Source organism: Pocillopora verrucosa, chromosome 4 (assembly GCF_036669915.1).
Source record: "Pocillopora verrucosa isolate sample1 chromosome 4, ASM3666991v2, whole genome shotgun sequence".
NCBI lineage: Eukaryota > Metazoa > Cnidaria > Anthozoa > Scleractinia > Pocilloporidae > Pocillopora > Pocillopora verrucosa.
This window is the reverse complement of record NC_089315.1, coordinates 28,116,479-28,135,179: the sequence shown is the minus strand read 5'-3', so window position 1 is coordinate 28,135,179 and position 18,701 is coordinate 28,116,479. Positions and strand designations below refer to the sequence as shown.

The window sequence follows — 18,701 nt, the reverse complement described above, 5'->3', positions numbered from 1 at the left end:
ATCTGTCCGTAAATTTAATATATTAAGTTACTTTTGGACTTTTGCATCACTGAAAGCGTTAAGTCTAGCATGACCTTTCATTTACATTTTGTGTCAAAACGGGTAACGCAATTCCAAAGGTCAAAACTATGTCTCTTGCTCGATATTCACGCTTCGAAAAAAATGTTCGACGCTTTCCGTCACACGAAACAGAATTTAGGCCCTCGTTTAATGTCAAACCTCGTCAAATGGAAATGAACGCTATAGAACGGTTGTTTGAAAGGTGTTTTGTTGTTCATGGCAAGTGAAAGGATGCACATAATTAATGCGCTGGTGAGAATGTGATTTAAATTAATAGATGCACAATATTTCACTTCGATAATTTTTTGCTGTGATCAGATTCATGACCGACAGGTTTTCATAAATGGTTTCTATCGTTTAAAAATCGCATAGGAAATCTAAGGAGTTCATTAATACTCGAGTTATGGAGAGAGGGTTAAACCCAAAGAGGCTATAATTCATAAATCAAAACAGCAAAAACACAGGCTACACTGAAACTGTCGAAGCATGGACAACGACAAGACGTCTCGACAGAAACCCGCATTGTCCTACAAGAATCTTCCACATGTGATGATGAATTCATTCCACCGGCTTCGAACAGGCTCACAGCACTTTATTGAAGCCATTATTGCCATGATTTTATCAATGGTTAACTTCTTCGTCGCAATTTTCGAGGCAATATCCGTCGCTTATACACAAGTAGGCATAATGATTGTGTCCATGGTCGACTGGGTTCGACAGATGTGTCATTACGACTACAAACAGTCCATGATGTGGGTCATAACTTTACCCAAGCATTTTTACACAAAATGTGAAGAAGAAACCAGAAAACATGTTTGGACACCGATTTCCCAAGCGTTTTCACGTAAAGTAAATCGTATTTCTAGAACTTTAAAAGCGAAACTGCGAGACAGCGTAGTATATGTGAGGGGCTTTTGCGAACTCTGTCGAAGACTGTTTCTTCTCACAAGCGATTACACTCCAGGCGGAAAGTACACAGTCACAGCGGTCCTCGCGATCATCGCCATAATCTTCTTTCTCAAAATTTTGACGGTTATTCGATTTTTATTTCAACTTTTGGAGCTTATTTATAGTATTGCTGCATTCCTGCTGCACCCGTTGTTGCAAACACTACACGACGTTTTGTTATTATCTGACCCTTTACTTCAGATTGTCACCTCCCTCCTGCGTATCATTATCTACGCAGTCTTTGCTATCTTTAGAGCAGTCGGAATTTTTATCTGGCTTAACCTTGTCTCCATTGCATCAGGTCTGTACAGGTGTTGGCAGATCTTTATTAATTCTACAGTAGTAAAACTGTTATGGAGTTTATTTACAAAAATGCTTTACGCATTTTTGGAGTATTTCATCTTCGTAATTGTGCCCATTTTGTCGAAGGCAACATACTACTTTGCGGAATTTTCGTTCGACATATCTTCGGTTGGTTACACATGGTGTTATCCATGGCTTATTCGCGGCTACATGGAAGAGCAAGTAAAAGGCGAACAAATTGATTTTTTCACCCCAACTGGAGTTGGAAGCAGTATGTTCATTTTCTTGACATTTCTGATAGCCTATAGATATCGCAATCGGCTCACTGGAATATTTTTCTCAGAAATTGATGGGAAGCAATGTGTCATACGATCATTAGCTGCATCGAAAGAGGATCGGAACAAAAGGGATAATCAACGGGAAAGAAGGTCTACCTCTCGGAATACGACAAGTTACGAAGGCTCACGAAGAAAGATGGCGAACGACGAGTTGAGCCTTCGCAATCGTGGGAAAGCGAAAAAGGATGACTCTACGGAGCATACGTCTGAGAATGTAACTGAAGGTGAGGAAAATTTAATTGTAACTAACCTTACTAAGAGACATCTCTTGGTTGTCCGAGCGCATAGCTGGGTGAGGGATGGGGTGGGGGGCGAGGGTGAAGGGAGGGGCTCTTACAGGTGCATAACTGGAAGAACCTCTTGCAGTAAAATGTTGGTGTAGGACCGTTACAATAGAGAATCTTAGTCTCTCCCCCGAAGTCGGGCTAATCTGATGTCAGAGATAAAAATCAGTGTTAGTAAATAAATGATATTGATCAGTAAAGTCAAAGATGAAAATAAGAATTCCCTGAAAGATTCCTGTGCATATTTTTTCAGGGCACATCCACCAAAACTCGCAGGCCCACATCTGTACCGATTACATAACTGGGACATGTCAACAGAGAAGCATGTGTGACGGCCACCACTGTCCTCTCCCCTATCATTGGCAATATCGCATGTCCCTAGAGGGGTGGAGAAGTTTTAGTGAAGAAGACAACAGGAAGATAGAAGAGTTCTTTTGTGATCCAGCGAACGACACCATTACTTCAACAGAGATAGACATAGCAGTCAAATCTTACAGGGAAACGTAAGTTTAAGTGTACATGCACGAGGGCCGCATTATCGCAAAACAATTTGATTTCCATCTTGAGCGTACCAAGCGCTTTACCCTTCTACATTGGTGAATTAACTTTCCAGGAAAAATGGCATGTCCTGATTGCATTTTTTTTGCTCTACTTCGCTCTGAGATTGATCCCCAAAACTCGTGCCACTTTCTCAACCGATCAGAAAACTTAATCCAATCACGCCTTGGCTTCGGCCTCGGCGTTTTCCCACTCATAGGGTAATTTGTATGGTTTTCCTTTTAAGTTCTCATCGAGTTATAATAGGTATTTTTCTTTCTTCTCATTGGCCGTTTTGAATACTTTGGCTTGGTTTTACGACACTCAATATAAAAGTGTTTTAACCCACAGGATATGTTGGGGTAGCTACCTGGGGTCTCCCTAGGAGACGTTGTTTGGTCTCGTCACGCAACGCGGAAGAGATGGCGCTGCGTGACGGGACCAAACAACGGCTGCAAAGGAGTTTTAGCTTCCTACTGCGATAATTCAAAACAGTCACAGCGATTTATCTATAATTTAGACATTCCAGCACTGTCTAACTCGTGTGATTTATGTGTACCTTTCTTAATGCAATATGTAGATATAGATCGCAAATCAAAGACACCGTAAAACTTGACTTTGAAAGCATGAAGATACAAAAAAGTTATCATAGAGCAGACATGAGAAGACTGACTACAGACTCGTGCATCAATCAACAAGGCAACAGTCTGGACACTCACTGGCTTTGGTATAGAAAAGAGGAGAACGGCGACTGGGTCAAATATGGAGAAGAGGTATAGTCCGAAAAAGGAAAAACTTAGCTTCGGTTATGACAAGAGTCGCCTAAGTTAGGTAGTAGCTACAAATTCACCTTTTGCCATGTTTGAATGAGCGAGCCAGGAGGACTGAGTCTATTACACGAAGTCGAGGTTCACTCAAACACTTCCTAAGAAAATTACTAGCAAGAACAAATTAATTTTTGAAATTGGTGTGAAATTGGCATAGCGAGGCGATTAAGTGAAAAATTAGAGTTGGCCCTTTCATAAAACCTGTGTTACACTTATCGGCCCAATACAACACAAAATCTCATGACAAGCACGTATTTCGACATTCAAGCTTATCCAGGTCGTAATTTCTTTCTTTTTCAGAACGATTCGGATGCCAAGCAAGAAGATCTTGAGACTGCTTTTCTTCGAAAAGACGGAATTTACAATTTCACCAGAAATGGACAAGAATTTCGTTTACAGTTCTTCATGAATCCCATGTGTGAAAAATCTTTCAGGCCATACTCGAAGAAAATCGTTCGACGTCGGCCAGAATTCCGATCCCCTGATGACATCCGAAAGCTAACTAAAAGGAATGAAGTCCCAAAATATTCCTGGTTTAGTCTAAGGAGGGTATTTTGGTGGCGTTAGACAGTGCTTTGAAAATGACCAGGCGTGTTTACACCACCCAGTGTGACCCGAATGTGTTGCTAAGAAACACGAATCATTCACACTAGTAACTTGTAAAGTAGATACGTAAATACAAGAAAATGATTTTCTTGAAAAGATCCTCGACCTTAAAGTAACATGCCAAAATTTGAACAGAGGCTCAGGGAAAAACTACCAAAGAACGAAAATTTTCAGTTTAGATCATTTGATTAAGGCACATTTTGGGAGCTTGTTAGGAAAATTCTACTCAGTACAGCAAAGTTCCCTCACCGGATGACGTTGAAATTTTCTCATTGGTACTGACTACAGGGAGAAAGTTTTCCTTGACAAACGCTCGTGTCTAGCCAGCACAATACGCCCCATTTTTTTAAATTATTATTTTTATTCAGGCGAGCGGAGGGCGCGTGACGCTTGTCAAGAACAACTTGCTGGTGAGAGTACGGTTTTATCTTTTAGGCATGTACAGCAACAGTCAAAAACTGTTGAGAAATGGTGATTTTGCAACTCACAGAGGACTTTTTATTTTTTTTTCTTCTGTATGCGATAAAGAGCTGAAGACAAATTTAAGTTAGCTTTTTCGGTTGTTACCAATGCCAAGCCCATTGGTTTGTTTACTCAAAAACCAATAAAATAGGTTGTTTATGACTTCTGGTTCTTTTTGTTGTTTGGTAGCAATGGAAGGGTTTCCATATATGCATGTACGGAAAGAGTTACCGATGAAAAAGAGGTCGCTAAACTTGATCAACGCAAATCATAGTCAAAATAAATTATGCGCGGAGTTGTTTGACTGATATAAAAATAAATACAATACCTATTTCAAACCTAGAAGTCTTTCAAAATCTGAGGGACTTCTTTTTTTCACTGTTGTGTATTTACAAAGGTTGAGTATTGTTGAATCTTCTGTCACTTACTCCTTGATAATGTTACATCGCAACTTTTTACATAACAAATTATTTTTTCTTTGTTGATGCCCGAGTTGAGGGCCTTGTGGATTGCTGGGAAGCTGTTCGTGGAGGCTGAGGCGTCTGTGCCTGCGCAGTGGAGGCTTGAGAGGTGGGTCGCTTTGACATGCTAGTGCTGACCGGTCTGTCCGCAGGTGTCTGAGATTCCCCTGCCGATGTCGCACTTGCGCGGGACGCTGACCGTTCAAGGGCTCGGATTTTTTCTAGAGCTTGTTTCAGGTCAGTTTCAGCTTGGATAGCTCGCTCTTCGGCCGCTTGGGCTCTCTCTTCTGTTTCCCTGCGTCATTCAACAAAAAAAATGAAGGCAAATGAACAAATTTTTCCATCGCAGATTTGAAAGTTCTTCATTTTAATTCCATATTTTTTAACAAAACTGCGACCGATAACTAGCTCAAGTGATCTTGTTTCAATTCTCATCAAGGTAACACACTGACTCCGCAAAGTTTCCCGCTCTCCTCCGGGTAATATCAACAACTTGTCTTTGACTTATTTCAAATCTCATGGGAATATGAGTTGTGGGGACCTGAGACGAATAAATGAACCGCCGGTGCAATTATGATGCATTTTTTTTGCGCGCCGACGCGCGTTAGACAACAAACGCGAGTTAGAACAAGACGAGTCATCGTTGTGATCAATTTGACGTGAAGCAGTCAGAAAGATAACACTGAGGACGGCGTCCATGAAAAAAAGTTCTAGTTTTCTTAAGAAATTCCCCTTCCCGTCCTGACTACGTGCGTTAGAACAAGACAAACTCTCACCGTTGCAATGCCACATTTTATGCGTGCGCACGTGTTGAAGAAGACAAACTGTCATAGTGTGCGCACGCGCGTCAGAGCATGACCAACCGTCATCGCAATTATGACGCAATTTGAATCGCCTAGACCGAGGACGCCAACATTCACTTTCTGTTTGGGGTGTTTTGCAGCAATTTCAAAAGAGTTTAGAGAATACGCTTCAAAACTTTTGGAAAGGACCATGACTAAAAAGGACCAGAGACAAATCCAGACTTTTGCATGAAGGTAAATGACGCCGGACAATTTACAGAGTCTTTGCAGATATTACACGGTCCTTTGAGAAAAAAAATTAAGAGAAACAACTTACAGTAGCTGTGCTTGAAGTCTTTCTACAGCAGCGAGGGCTTCCAGAGCCTTCTTAGTATCTGGTGACGGAGAGCGAGCTGAAGGAAACATGGCAAAACATCTTTATCATCATGCTGTTTTTGCTTGTAAACAACGTGAGTAAACCCAAGCCTTACGCTCTACTAATAACGTTCAACTGATCGTTAGATAACTCTAAAAATGTTCTTGACGATATGAAAAAATTTTTCTTTTACTAGTAAGGTTTCCAACAAACATTTCAAAGAGAGAAGCACATTTGTATCTAGATAAAGAACAAAAATGCACTCACCAGGCAATTGACCTTCGCCTTCAGGAACAGTCAGCAGTTCTAGCTCCTGTCAAAAGACAAATAGAGAAAATTACATCACCTTACAAGGTTGTTATACTTGTGTCACTGGATTACCAAACTTGCATCTATACTTTTTTCCAAGTAGCGGGAAACCTGCGCCATGCCGATGAAGCCTGATGAGGTCGAAACAGTTGTCACTGCCCGTTGACTAGATACTGGCTCACTTTTGTTTTTCTTTTGATGGTAGAGACCTTGTGCTCTTTGGCCTGAAAATGCCTCACAATAGCATAATTTTAGCACCATCTTTGCCTGACTATTACGACAAACCAACATATCTTTTTTACCAACATACCGACAAAAAAATATAAATAAGTAAAATAAACCAGGAGATTACGTCTGACTGAGACTACAAAAACTTTCCATATACGTGCCAATTAGAGAAAAAGTAGCTTAGCTTTGGTCACTGCGGCAGTCGTCACCCAGAAATGAAAAAACGAATGATAAGTTATATAATATTCAGTACTGTAATACTATTGTGATAAAAAGTACCTGGTCTGGAGGAAGCTCCTCGAGGGACTTGGTTCTTACATTATCATCATGTCCAAGCACGTGCATCCGGGATGCGTCCTGTTCTTGGTCTGGCCCTTCGACAAGAAGAGCTTCATCAGGCCCTTTCCCAGACTCATCCCCTTTTGTTTCCTCGTTGGTGTCTACAGCAGGTTCAGTAACATCAGATGAGTCAGTAGTTTCCACGGGTGCTTGTTCTTTCGCTGAGTCCTCCTGAACTTCAAGAACAGCTCCAAGTTTGTCAGCGTCTTGTTTTTCTGCTTCTTTCACTGGCTCTGCTTCCTCCACTTTTTCAATTTGCTTAGTATCGCTATCTTCAGCCTTAAAGAAATGACCGATTTACAAAAGTGAGCGTCATTTATTAATACAGAGCTTCAATTTGGTAGAAGATCGGGCTTGGCATCGAGTTCTCTGTGGCTCAATGATTGAGCCTCGAACCGTGAATTCTGGAGGTCCGAGGTTCGTATCCTAGTTTATTTCTGAACACTCGAGACTAAAAAGAAAGACATCTTTCTTAAACTATAACTTTTGTTGGACCCAAACAAAAATCCCTTGAAAATTCTCTTATTAACCCATGCGAAAATATCTGAGGGCAAAACGAGAGTTGAAGTTCAGTAACCGTACACTTGACCACACAAATAAAAGAGAGCCAAAGAGAAGAGACAAGATTCTATTGCGTCATAACACGACAACGTAAAAGCAAAAACAAGTATATCATTTCAATGTTACCTCAGTTTCAGTGACTTTAGAATCCGTAGACACCGCTCTATCAGCCCCTTTCTTCGTGTTCGCAGAAACATCTTCAAAGACAAAGTCCTCTCCCATAACATCCTGGATGAGCAACCGAGCAGTTCGTATCCAACCTTCACATTCCACACTCAGCCGCTTAAGATCTTTAAAGTCCATATCTGCGTGTTCATCACCTTGATCGCGCTTTTCCTGTAAAACATAATATGGTTACCTTAAGCAAAGTGTGAAGAAAACGGAGACGATAAGTGGTAAAAAAAAGTAAATTATAAAAATGAGCAAAACAATAGCTCTGCATATGCGTTTTAAACTCTGTACATTTTCAAGAGGAGAAGGGAAACCTTGAAAAGTACAACTAGAACCTTCGACTTAGAGCCGGTGTAATAGTCCTGTCAATCCAACATCAAGCTCTATTTACTTTTCAGTCATTATTAACGAGGACCTTACTGTGAAATTGGCTCAGCTGACAAGGTGGTTACTTTTGGAGACGCGTATTACGGAGCGAGCGTTATGCATTTGCTCGAATTCTACCAACCTGCATCAAATCAATCACCAGATCAGAGCAGCATTTTGCCAAAAGACCAGAAAACTTTCTCAGTTCTTCAAACAGCCTCTGCGCCCGACTGCATATTTCCTCAGGAATGGCTTGAAGCAGGATTTCTCCACCTCCTAGAGAGGCATCCACCTCTTGATCATCTGTCTCTTTGTTAATCTCTTCCAGTTCTTTGTCCTCCATGTCTGGGGTTAGGCGAAGGAGAACTGTGATCATCCAGCGAATCATAGCGCTGTGAAGTTGTGTAACCTAGTAACAACGATCACCAAAAAACACATTAGAGCACTTCTTGATTAGGTGTCATAAAACTAGAACTGAAACGATTGGAACAAGTTAAATATGACAACAACGTACAAGAAAATTGCCCCGAGGACCAGAAAAAAGAGAGTGACCAAGTCAGAGGTGAAATTACTTTACTTAAAGGATGCTTCCTTTTTACTTAAAGTTCACGTAACTGTAGAAGACGTGGAAAGCAGCCCTGCTTGTACACGAAAATCTCTTTGCTGTGATTACCGACTGTTAGTCGATAACTAAATGCATGAGAGAGTCTCTCGCAGTCAAAAAGCTTTCAAGAGATTTCGCAAAATCTCAACACCAAACTTAACGCGCCCACAAGTTAACTACAACATATTCTGTTAAAAAAAAACCGTGCAACTTAGAAGAAAAATGATTTTTTTTCAACCTACTCTTTCAACAACTTTGGCATCCTCGTTGTCAATCCCATTTGTTGTCGCTGACAGCCATTTAACAGTGTTTTTAAAAACTTCTTCCACGTTCACTGGATTTTCCTCCTCTCCGCTCAACCGAGCACCTTCCTTCTGCGTTGAGCCAATCAGAGCAAGCGTTTCAGTGAGGTGATCAGCCCATTCTTCGCGTACCTGATCCGAAAGTCGTATCCAGTCCGCGTCGAGCAGCATGTCACCTCCATTTAGGACAGTATTAAGTTTGTTTCCCCTTGGGATAAAAAAATATTTTAATGGTTGGACAAAGGTTAATGTTACGTAACGGACGGAGTTAAAATAGCTGATACAAGCAAACGAAATTATCACATTAAGGAGCACATTGCTCTTTTTCAGTCTGCCCCTGGACATGTTTTCAAAACTTTATTTGAAGATCATCTAATTATTTTAATGACTATTCAAAGAATCTGACGCATGAAACAGAAGGACTCCAACACCGAAAAAGGCGAGTGATTAAGTCGCCGTTAGTGTAAGTTTTGCATCTTTAGGGTTACAATGGTTGGTTGACAAGTTCAAGCGAGTTTTGTGGCCTGATCACCGAGCGGAAGATAGTGTTGAGAAGTTAGGGGGAAACTTGCTTAAGAAAACTCGCTGAGCAAATGTGCGAGCCTCTCGCTGATAAAACAGCTTCAAGTCTTATATATCTAAAACACTTAACACAATGAGAATTATAGTAAGCGACATCACATTCGAGAACAGATTAACGAGGACAATAACAATATTATTTTTAATTTAAACAACACAACAGCAGTCCATATTTCTTATACAAAAAATTTGTTTTAAGACACGCATGTCTTTTAAAATACAAGTCACGTCAATGAATCAACACACCTCCACTTACAAAGACAGACAAAATCTGCTCACCATGTTTCGATTGGATTCACCAGATCAATAATCCCTTTAGCCACTCCGTTTTCTCCGATAATTCTTACGTGATACTGCTGATGTAAGCGATCTACTTCTTGGTTCAACTGGGACATCACTTCGTGTTGCAGCCATCTTGTTCCATCGTCAGCTTCGTGGCGGCTGAATACCTGAAAAACGTGGCAAAACTCGTTTACAAACTAGAAATTTCATATCAATGTGATCTTATTATCATTATATATGTGGCCTTCACCAAAACACTTTAGTGGCAAGAACAAGGTATAGGCAGGATTACTTTAGCAATATGTTGTTTTTAAAGATGACGACCCTTTTCCTTTTGCAACTTGAGGTTTAAAAAAAAACGGTTCTTGGCGTCATTTGTAACCTTCGAGCAGACTTACACTAAACGCATGGGAAGTCTAGCACCTTGCGTGCAATTTGCGCGCGTGTAATTGCGAATTATGGAATTCCGTTTTTCCTAGCAAAGGCAAGAATCGACTCTTTCGGTGTGGCCAAACCTGATCAAAGGATGAGCCCCCAACTTACGGTGTGGCCAAACCCGATCAATTGAAATTTAAGCTCCCCGACCTACGGTTCAACTTGCACAGGAGGGGAACATCTCTTTCAGTGTGGCTAAGCCCTATAAACAAAATACCTCACCTACCCCACCCCCTGTGTCATTATTTGTTTACCTTAAGCGCCACATCAGTCCATCCATCCACCTCCCTGTTCATCTGGTACAGTTCGTCTTCACGTGATAGGAGTGTCTCCCCTGTGAAATGCTCTGCCTCTTGGTTCAATGTCTCCTCCCATGATTTCAAATCCTCGGATAAATTCTTGATAAACTGCTCGTCAGGGGGACGCACACTGCCATTATCATAACTGAACGGAAACAGTATAAGTGTTTTCCTTATTAGAAACTCTATAATTCTGGTTAAGTCTTTTCTCCTACGAAGACCCCTACACACAAGGCGGCAACTCGCTTTGTAAACTCGCTTTTTAAACTGATTTGAATTTGTGTGATGTTCGCATTGAGACGAACCGCAAGACCCGTTTTGGAACAAGAACGAACATGGCGACTAGGGAAGAAACCTGTAGCTAAGATTTGCCTCATTGTAAGTCCCAGCGATAAAGCTTAAGTATCTCATCTCAACAAACAACTTAAATGATTCATGTTGGAATACTTTTTCTCCTAAGGGAAGAGGTTTTCCCAATAACTGCATGCCTCACTAACAATTTATCTGTTAAATTTATGACAATGTTTTCAACACTTCAGACAACACTTCCATTGGTAACATTACTCCTGCCAAGACAAGAATGGTATAACGTTCTCACTTACTTGACAATTTTGAGAAACTCCTTCTTCCATCTATGAAGTTGACCTATCAGTCTTTCAAGCTATATTAGACCAAACAAATTACAAATAAATAACAAGTCTACAACTCTTACAACTACCAAGATATTCGGATGATAACCGCCTTTCACAACCCGCTATGGTACTTTTCACACATGACAAAATTTTTAAAGGGCGTAGTCGATGACCGTCACACTCCAAACAAAACAATGTGTATCCAAATAAAGTTTGTTTTAAATCCTTGCACCAACATAGCGTAAGGTTAAAATACACATACTTGTTGACCTACTAGGCTCCCTGCACACATAGCCAGTTCAATAAGAATATAAACTTTGTGCTCTAAACTAAAAAAACAAATTAACCACCAAAAAATTCCAGCAAACTGACCCTGATTTTCATTTCTTCTTCAGAGGAAACGAGTTTTTTGTTAAACTTATCGGAGAGCTCTTTCCACTTCTGAACATGATGAGTCAAGGTCTCCAGCTGAAATACAAAGCAAGAGAAAGTTATCGGCATTTTTAACTTTCAAGACCAAAAAATAAACAGGGAAAGTGGTACATTTCAGGAAGAAAACTACAAACTACAGAACAGAGACTTAAAAATTTTAGCCATGTCAGAAAACTAAAAGCCGTGAACTAGTCAAGAAGAACGATTAAATTTGTAAAAACTCTGAGGAGAACAAAAAATAGGTCATATTAGAGAGAAAGAAAAAAAGGGTTCTGCAAACCTGTATACTGTCCTTTTCACTCAGGAATATTGCAAAGTGTCGGCTCAACTTGGCCCAGGCTTTTTCACAAAGGTGTAATTTCTTAGCAGTGTTTAACGAATGTTTGTCTGTGACCTTTAGGGAAAGGGTATAGGCTGCACTGCTCCACAAATCACGTTCTTCAGTTAATTTGCCTGCGCAAGGGAAAAAAGGTACTACCATTATTATGAAAAGGTTTCAAGCAAACGTTTAAACATTTACCAGGGAAGGCAGGAAGTAGCTGTGAGCAAAACAATCTTTACCCTTTTTTAAAAAAGTGTTCGTAACAAGTGCGTGCAAAATACAAAATCATTGCTAAAATAGCGTTAAGAGTACTCACCAACGAGGTCCTCAAGTCTCTTTCTTTGTAGCTCGTACAAGTCGTGGTATTCTGAAATCAAGCTAAAAAAAAAACGGATTATTATTAGCAATTGAATGGATTTCTGGATCCTCACATGGAAAACGGTTTGTTTAAAGATTGCAACAACCAAGATTTCTTTAACTGTATGACCACTGAAACTTACCTAGCGTTCTTATCGGATTCTTCCAGTGCCTCGTGCAGCTAAAATAGAATGCAAACGAGACACGCGTTAATAACCAAGGTCGACAGCATCGGCTCCTTTTTTTTCGAAATTACAAACGAAGTTTTCCGATTTTCATGCTCAAAATGATACAAAAAGAATTTTTAAATTCATTTACCTCTTCTTGGGCATATTTGGCCTGTTGGGTAACTTCTCGATCATGAGCCTTGACTGAAGCAAGTTCACTGACAATAAAGACAAAAATGAAAAATGATCACTAAGTCTTCTTTGAGTTTTCTCGATGCTGCCAAATCAGTAATTGCATGGTAGAGCGCTTTTTCGATTGAGCGTCTTAAACCCAAAACCAAAGTAGCCACAGTAATCAAAAGAAAGGAAATTTACTTTAAGAGCCGATGAGAACTCAAGGTAAAACCAACCACAATTCCTAGAGCGCGGGTAAACACAAGCGACCAAGTCGTGATCGGTGTTTAGTTTGGCATCTGATGGTTTCAGAGAGTGGCGCGAGTTTTCTAGACCAATCACTGAGCGAAGTAAAGCCAAAACAAAGCAATTCGGATCACTCTCGGAGCTTAATTGAAAATTGCTGCATCTGAAAGTTTTCGGCAGTATACTTTACATACCTGGTTAGAGAACTTATAGATGCTTTAAATCGCACAAGTTCTTCCGTTAGTCTCCTGTACCGGAAAAATGATTGCATACGAAAAATTAGTACAATAAGAGAATCAGAAATGTTTGATGTGTCGGAAATGCAAGTCACCAGATATTTTCTTCTGATGTCAGCCATTACATTTTGTTAACAACACCTTTTAGCAAAAGAGAAGACTTACCCTATATAGGGTACAGTTAGGTAAGTTTTGCACATACGCGGAAGTGCAAAAAGATAACATATTGTAATAGAGCTCCTGACCTGTTCAAGGCGCTTAGTTAGCAAAACGAAGCGTGAGGAGGTTTGGGTCGGGTCGCGTAATACGCCTAAACCAGACCTCCTTGGTTTTCGCCCTGTCGCTTCTAAAAATCCTGCGTTTCCTATTTCGCTTGATTTTCCTAACAGAAAACCTGGAACAGGCTGGATAACTCCTTATAGGTTTGTGTGTAATGGTAAGACACAGGTAGAAGCTACTGACAGTTTTCTACCTGTCTAAAGCTCTCTGAGCAATAACTTCCTGGTGGAGACTGCAAAGAAAATAGACGATGCTGAATGTTTTAACGGTTGAATTTTTACACCTAGATGCCAATATTTTACGTTGCATTTTCCGAAATCGAAATTCAAAATTATTACATTAGTCTTAACTTTCATCTCCATTAAGGAATAAATGAAATCACAGTGTACGGAGGCGTGGTAAGGTACATTATGTAGTGTGGCAGATTTATGCTAACTGCTGGTTGTAATTAATCCTCTTGATGAAAAGTGTACATTAAACTTAGGAACATGAACAGCTGCCGATGGATTAGTGTTTTCAGTCTTTTGTTACCTTTTCACTTGTCTGGGAATGCGATCTAAGAGATCTGCATAGCGCTTTCTCAAGTTCGCTAACAGTTCTCCCTCTCTGCACATTCAACTGTTACCTAAAAAATAGAAAAAAATATATTAATGGAATTTAGAGGTGGTCATTCTATGAGGTGGCTTCTTGTCCACTGTTCCAAGTCGAACTGGCATTGGAATGTAGGAGTGTGATCATTTAACTCAGAAAACTGTGAACACCACAAGGGTTTCCGCTGTGTCAAGTGCAGTAGCCTCTTACTAATGGTAAACAGTTCCCTTTCTCCCAGCATGTATGATTTTCAACAAACTATACAAACTTGACAAACGATAACTACGGTGAGATGAGTTTAAATCTAAGTATTCCCTCATTTTTTTTTGGCAATATTATCGGCCAGAGTGCATTTTCAAGATTTAATCAAAGTAACCTTAGTGTGTGGATATAATAAACGACAAGGTGGTAAGGTTTATTCATCACTTACTTGACGAATTATTTCATTAAATGCTACATTGTATATGTTTTGCTCCTTTTTAACCAGCTCAAGAAGGTTGTGAATCTGAAAAGAATTGTTTTCCAGCATTATTACCAAGGAGTCATATGTACATGTGGTAACAACTCTAACTTGTAAACTTGCCAATCTTTTTGTCATTATGATAAATAAACTACTAGTCACAGTGGCTACTTTTACCTCATCTATAACAAGGTAAAATAATAAAAAAATGATAACTTTTACCCTAATTAAGTAAACCTTCAACTATACACTTAGTGAGCTTATTCTAGCAGCACTGCAGTAATTATACAGTCTGCAACCATTAAACTCAGCAGCACATGACTGTTAGAGTGTAATATTGCACAAAATGTCTTTTTTCCTTTATTTCATTATTTCCTTTTTTTTCATCTTTTTACTAAAATTTTAATGCTGAGGACAATCTTATGACCTAAGTTCACGACAAGATGACCCAAAAAGAGTTTAGTTTAAAGCTCTGTCATTTGCCATTTGGTCATTTAATTAAAAACTTCCTAGACTATAATAATGACAGAAAACAATGTCAGTATCAATCAAGGAAAATCGATACAAAGTGCATGAGAGTGACTTGTGCAATCATCTCTTGTACCTGAGTTGGGCCTGACAATTCTCTGCCCTCATCATCAACACCAGCACGTGCCAACATAGAATCCATAGCATGCTACAAAGAAAAAACAAATAAAAATGGTTAAACCCAACACATTCCCTAAAGCAAAATTATCATTAACAGGCATGTGAATCGAGTAATTGTGTAGATACAGCGGCACTTTAAAAAGAGCAGAAATGATCTACAACAAACCTTTAGTTTAAGCACTTCTTGTCTCCCTGTTGGTTTCCTTCAAATCAAAAAGAACTGTTATGATAGGAAATTTACTGTCTTTCAATGATTCCTTTTTATCATAATATAAACATTCAAATCAATCAACATGAACAAGTAGATATAAATGAGAATCTTCATGTTGACAGCCACCCAACTATCCAAAAAGTTAGCTAAATGGTATTGCTCAAAGTCCATCCCTATAAGAGTTTTTAATTTTTCTTTTTCGCTAGCTTGAAAAGGAAGTAAAACCGAGATGTATAATGGCAAAAAGGGCTTGGGTTTTTCTTACTTACTACACAGCCAAGACAAGGTGACCAGACGACACATTCTGTGTTATCTAAATCTTGTTCTTATCACCCCGTAGTTTTTCCTAATAACATATATACCAAGATGATAGTACAAATTTTTACAAGAAAGAGCAAGGATATTTTAATCCAATACCAGTAAGATGCAATACATGATGGCTATAAAATTAACAAATTATATTTAAAAAATTGATCAGGGTTCACTTACATTGAAGGGAAAACAGTAAGATGATCCTCATGGCCATGAACATATGTGGTAGACTTACTGTAATAACAATAAATGTGACTTTTAACATATCAAAAAAATAAACAATGGAGATTGTATGAGTTACATCATGAAAAAAGGTATGTACATGCACAACTGTAACCAATTATTTAGAGTTAATGAAAAAGGAATGAATGTTCATGATTACTTTGCCTATTAAATATAAAATGAACCAGATGTGTGTGTTTACATTGTGAATCATATGTAATACTTTTCGCACTTCATTTACCCTTTAACTTTCAACATTTGACAGATATTTACCCATCTAGCTGCCACTTGTTTTCTTCTGAATTTGTGAGCAAATAAGGTATTCTTAACTATTCTCCTACATGTGAGGTGGAAAATGTATTACATGAGATTGAAAAAATGAGAAGAGAAGTAAACTTCAGTTGGAAAATGTTTTCTGTACATACTCTTCTTGAAACTCTAATCCCATGACACCAGGATTCTTGACTATATGATACTCTGAGGGAAGAGGCTGTTGGAATTTGAGATCTCACTTCCTATTAAAAAAAGAGCACAAACAAATTCAAGTTTACTGTAGAGTTCAACCTAACTCTAAATAATCAATAATCTTTGTTACTCTAGGTAATGTGCTGTCATGAAAATTCTCCAAAACTTTACCATTGCATCCTTTCACTTTCTCTGCTTTTTTCAGCACGCTCTAAATACTTGTCTCCAGGGGACATCTTTATCCATCAGGCCCTGACATAACCAGCTGTTTTCCAGCTGAGTCTAAGACTCTCTTGTCTGGGACAGTGCATCATATAGGAATGAATATCCCTGAAAATAATACAATCTTCTTCTCATCAGGTGAAATACAAAAACACCATAACAATGTTCTATATTCTAGACAACACTAAGTTTGAAATTGATCTGCCTTCTTTGCTTGCAACAGTTCCTTACACTAAGCAAAGAACTTAAATGGAAATGTTATGATTCAAATGAACTTCAGGTCTGAATGATGTTTAACTAATTTAATCTGTTTTTCCCACATCTCAGGTAAATAATCATCTTAATTCATCAACAAAGGATAACATTATCAAAATCCATCAAATATTTTGCTTGCATGTGATTTGGTAAAACGTGCGAGAAACATCAGGTGATATTAGGATAATATGCATAGCAATTCCCATTTGGTGCACAGATATCTTAACCAGTACTTTATTTGTCTTTGGACTTCATTGGTTCCTCAATTTCTCACAGTTTTTCTCATGCATTGCTCTCAGAAACATGTTTGCAACTCAGAAGAAATTGTGTCTGCCAACAAATATCCATGCATATTGTCTTACTAAATGGTGGCTTTGTTTATCTATTGAGCACCAAATGGAGGCTAGTCTTCCATGTCAGCTGTAATACATGTTGTAAGTCTTTGTTTACCTCCCTGCTCCACAAACACAAGGTGGCTGTTCTGCAAGATGTTTGAGCTTTTCTCTTCCTCTGGGAAAATTCCAAACATTAGCTGGTCTTCTACGAGCAGGTGGAGTAATCTAAAAAGTTGACAGAAGGAAGTGATTACGCTAATATCAACAGTAATCAAAGGTTCAAAAATTGTACACATCCTGCAAAAAATTTAGAGATGCCCTAGCTCCAGCAGTTTATTTCAATGTAAATATAATTACACAAAAATAAGATGATGATGTCTATGTTTTAAATTTATCGGAAATGATATTATCCGTGCTTACTGGTGTATGGTACATGTAAGTAAGTAAACAAATACGTTCTGGTTCAATTTGATCAGTAATCAGTTCAAATTTGGTTGGCTTTCCATACGACAAGTACATTACTAACTACTTGACAAAAATAATCAGAACTAATGCAAGAATAAAATTGAAAGTTACATGGAAAGAAAACGTAACTGATCGAGTCGCATTTTTTACAATGGTACATAAAACCACCCAATTCCTGTTATTCAAATATCCCTACCTCTAAAGGTTTCAGTTTTTTGTGTTTTGATGAAGGCCCTAACTGTTCTCGCGAAGGCGGAACAGGATGCTGCGTCAAACTGTTCAAAATATCCTCAGGTATAAAGTCATTCATTCCAGTTAAAAAAGTCTTATCTCGGTCCAAAATATCACTTCTTCCACTGGAATCCATTATTTCATCCGTCTGTGGTTTTCCACCTTCAAGAATTGGCAAGACACATGGCGAACTAGGAGTCTTTGCAAGTTTGTTTTTCGCACGGGAAGACCGCGACGAATTTTCCCCGGGGGATACGTGCGGTGATTCGCTCGGTTTTACAGCAGTTGAGACGCTCATCTTCGAAAAATAACCCTTTATGATAGTTATGGCGTCATAAAAAGTATGCAATTGATGATTAGACGAGCTGAGAATTGAAAAACATTGAAATATTCCCAGGTTGAAACTCCAAAAAGTCATCCGCCATGTTGCATCCCTGTAAAAATCTCTCACGTTGCCACTGGTTACTATATTGATAAACTCAAGCCCAGTACTTCTCTGCTGTCAATGATGTTAGAGCTCAGTCTATCTCCTAGCTGTCCTGAGAGAATCGCACTAAAATACAAAACAAATTATTAAAATTTCTACCGTCACTTTCCTGAAAAATGGCCCGCTCTTTTCATGTATGCACACAAGAATCATCTGTATCCCTTACTTTTATCACAATTTGAATGATTATCTGACAGAAGTTCAGACTGAGTCAGTAAATACAGTTCGCGCTTTCCTCCTTGCAAAAAAGTGTTCTTTTGATAAGACCTTAGGGCAGCCTTCAGTTGCACATATTAACGCCCACATACACGTAGTTACTTCAAAAACACAATAAAACGAGTAAATGATAAACTTAAAAAAAAAACAATAAAATAAAAAAGCAAGTATACCTCAAGTAAAATGACACCATAAAATTACCTAACACACGTTCAATCATCAATGCACTAGTCCTGTGCAGTGAATCTTTCCCAGGGTGTTTTTTGTTTGTTTTATC

At 38.9% G+C, this 18,701-nt stretch overlaps 2 protein-coding genes across 2 annotated transcripts; one reads left to right on the top strand and one right to left on the bottom strand.

The window, feature by feature from the left end:
- Positions 1-140: 140 nt before the first annotated feature.
- Positions 141-4,280, top strand: LOC131769467 (uncharacterized). Its single transcript, XM_059085188.2, has 5 exons — positions 141-312; positions 433-1,873; positions 2,187-2,436; positions 3,051-3,243; positions 3,598-4,280. The coding sequence occupies exons 2-5, from the start codon at positions 547-549 to the stop codon at positions 3,862-3,864; spliced, it is 2,037 nt and encodes a 678-aa protein (XP_058941171.2). The 5' UTR covers positions 141-312; positions 433-546; the 3' UTR covers positions 3,865-4,280.
- A 221-nt stretch (positions 4,281-4,501) lies between these two features.
- LOC131769468 (axonemal dynein light chain domain-containing protein 1) lies at positions 4,502-18,159 on the bottom strand. The gene is given in 29 exon segments (XM_066165234.1): positions 4,502-5,121; positions 5,946-6,021; positions 6,252-6,297; positions 6,801-7,139; positions 7,548-7,757; positions 8,101-8,367; positions 8,805-9,072; positions 9,723-9,892; positions 10,415-10,604; positions 11,062-11,120; positions 11,464-11,559; positions 11,804-11,976; positions 12,162-12,223; positions 12,346-12,383; positions 12,521-12,587; positions 12,984-13,037; positions 13,498-13,536; positions 13,836-13,908; positions 13,911-13,929; positions 14,326-14,400; positions 14,960-15,031; positions 15,170-15,206; positions 15,704-15,760; positions 16,174-16,263; positions 16,391-16,454; positions 16,457-16,522; positions 16,525-16,562; positions 17,141-17,250; positions 17,687-18,159. Coding segments are annotated over 29 exon segments (3,597 nt in total). The 5' UTR covers positions 18,140-18,159; the 3' UTR covers positions 4,502-4,832.
- Between the last annotated feature and the right edge of the window lie 542 nt (positions 18,160-18,701).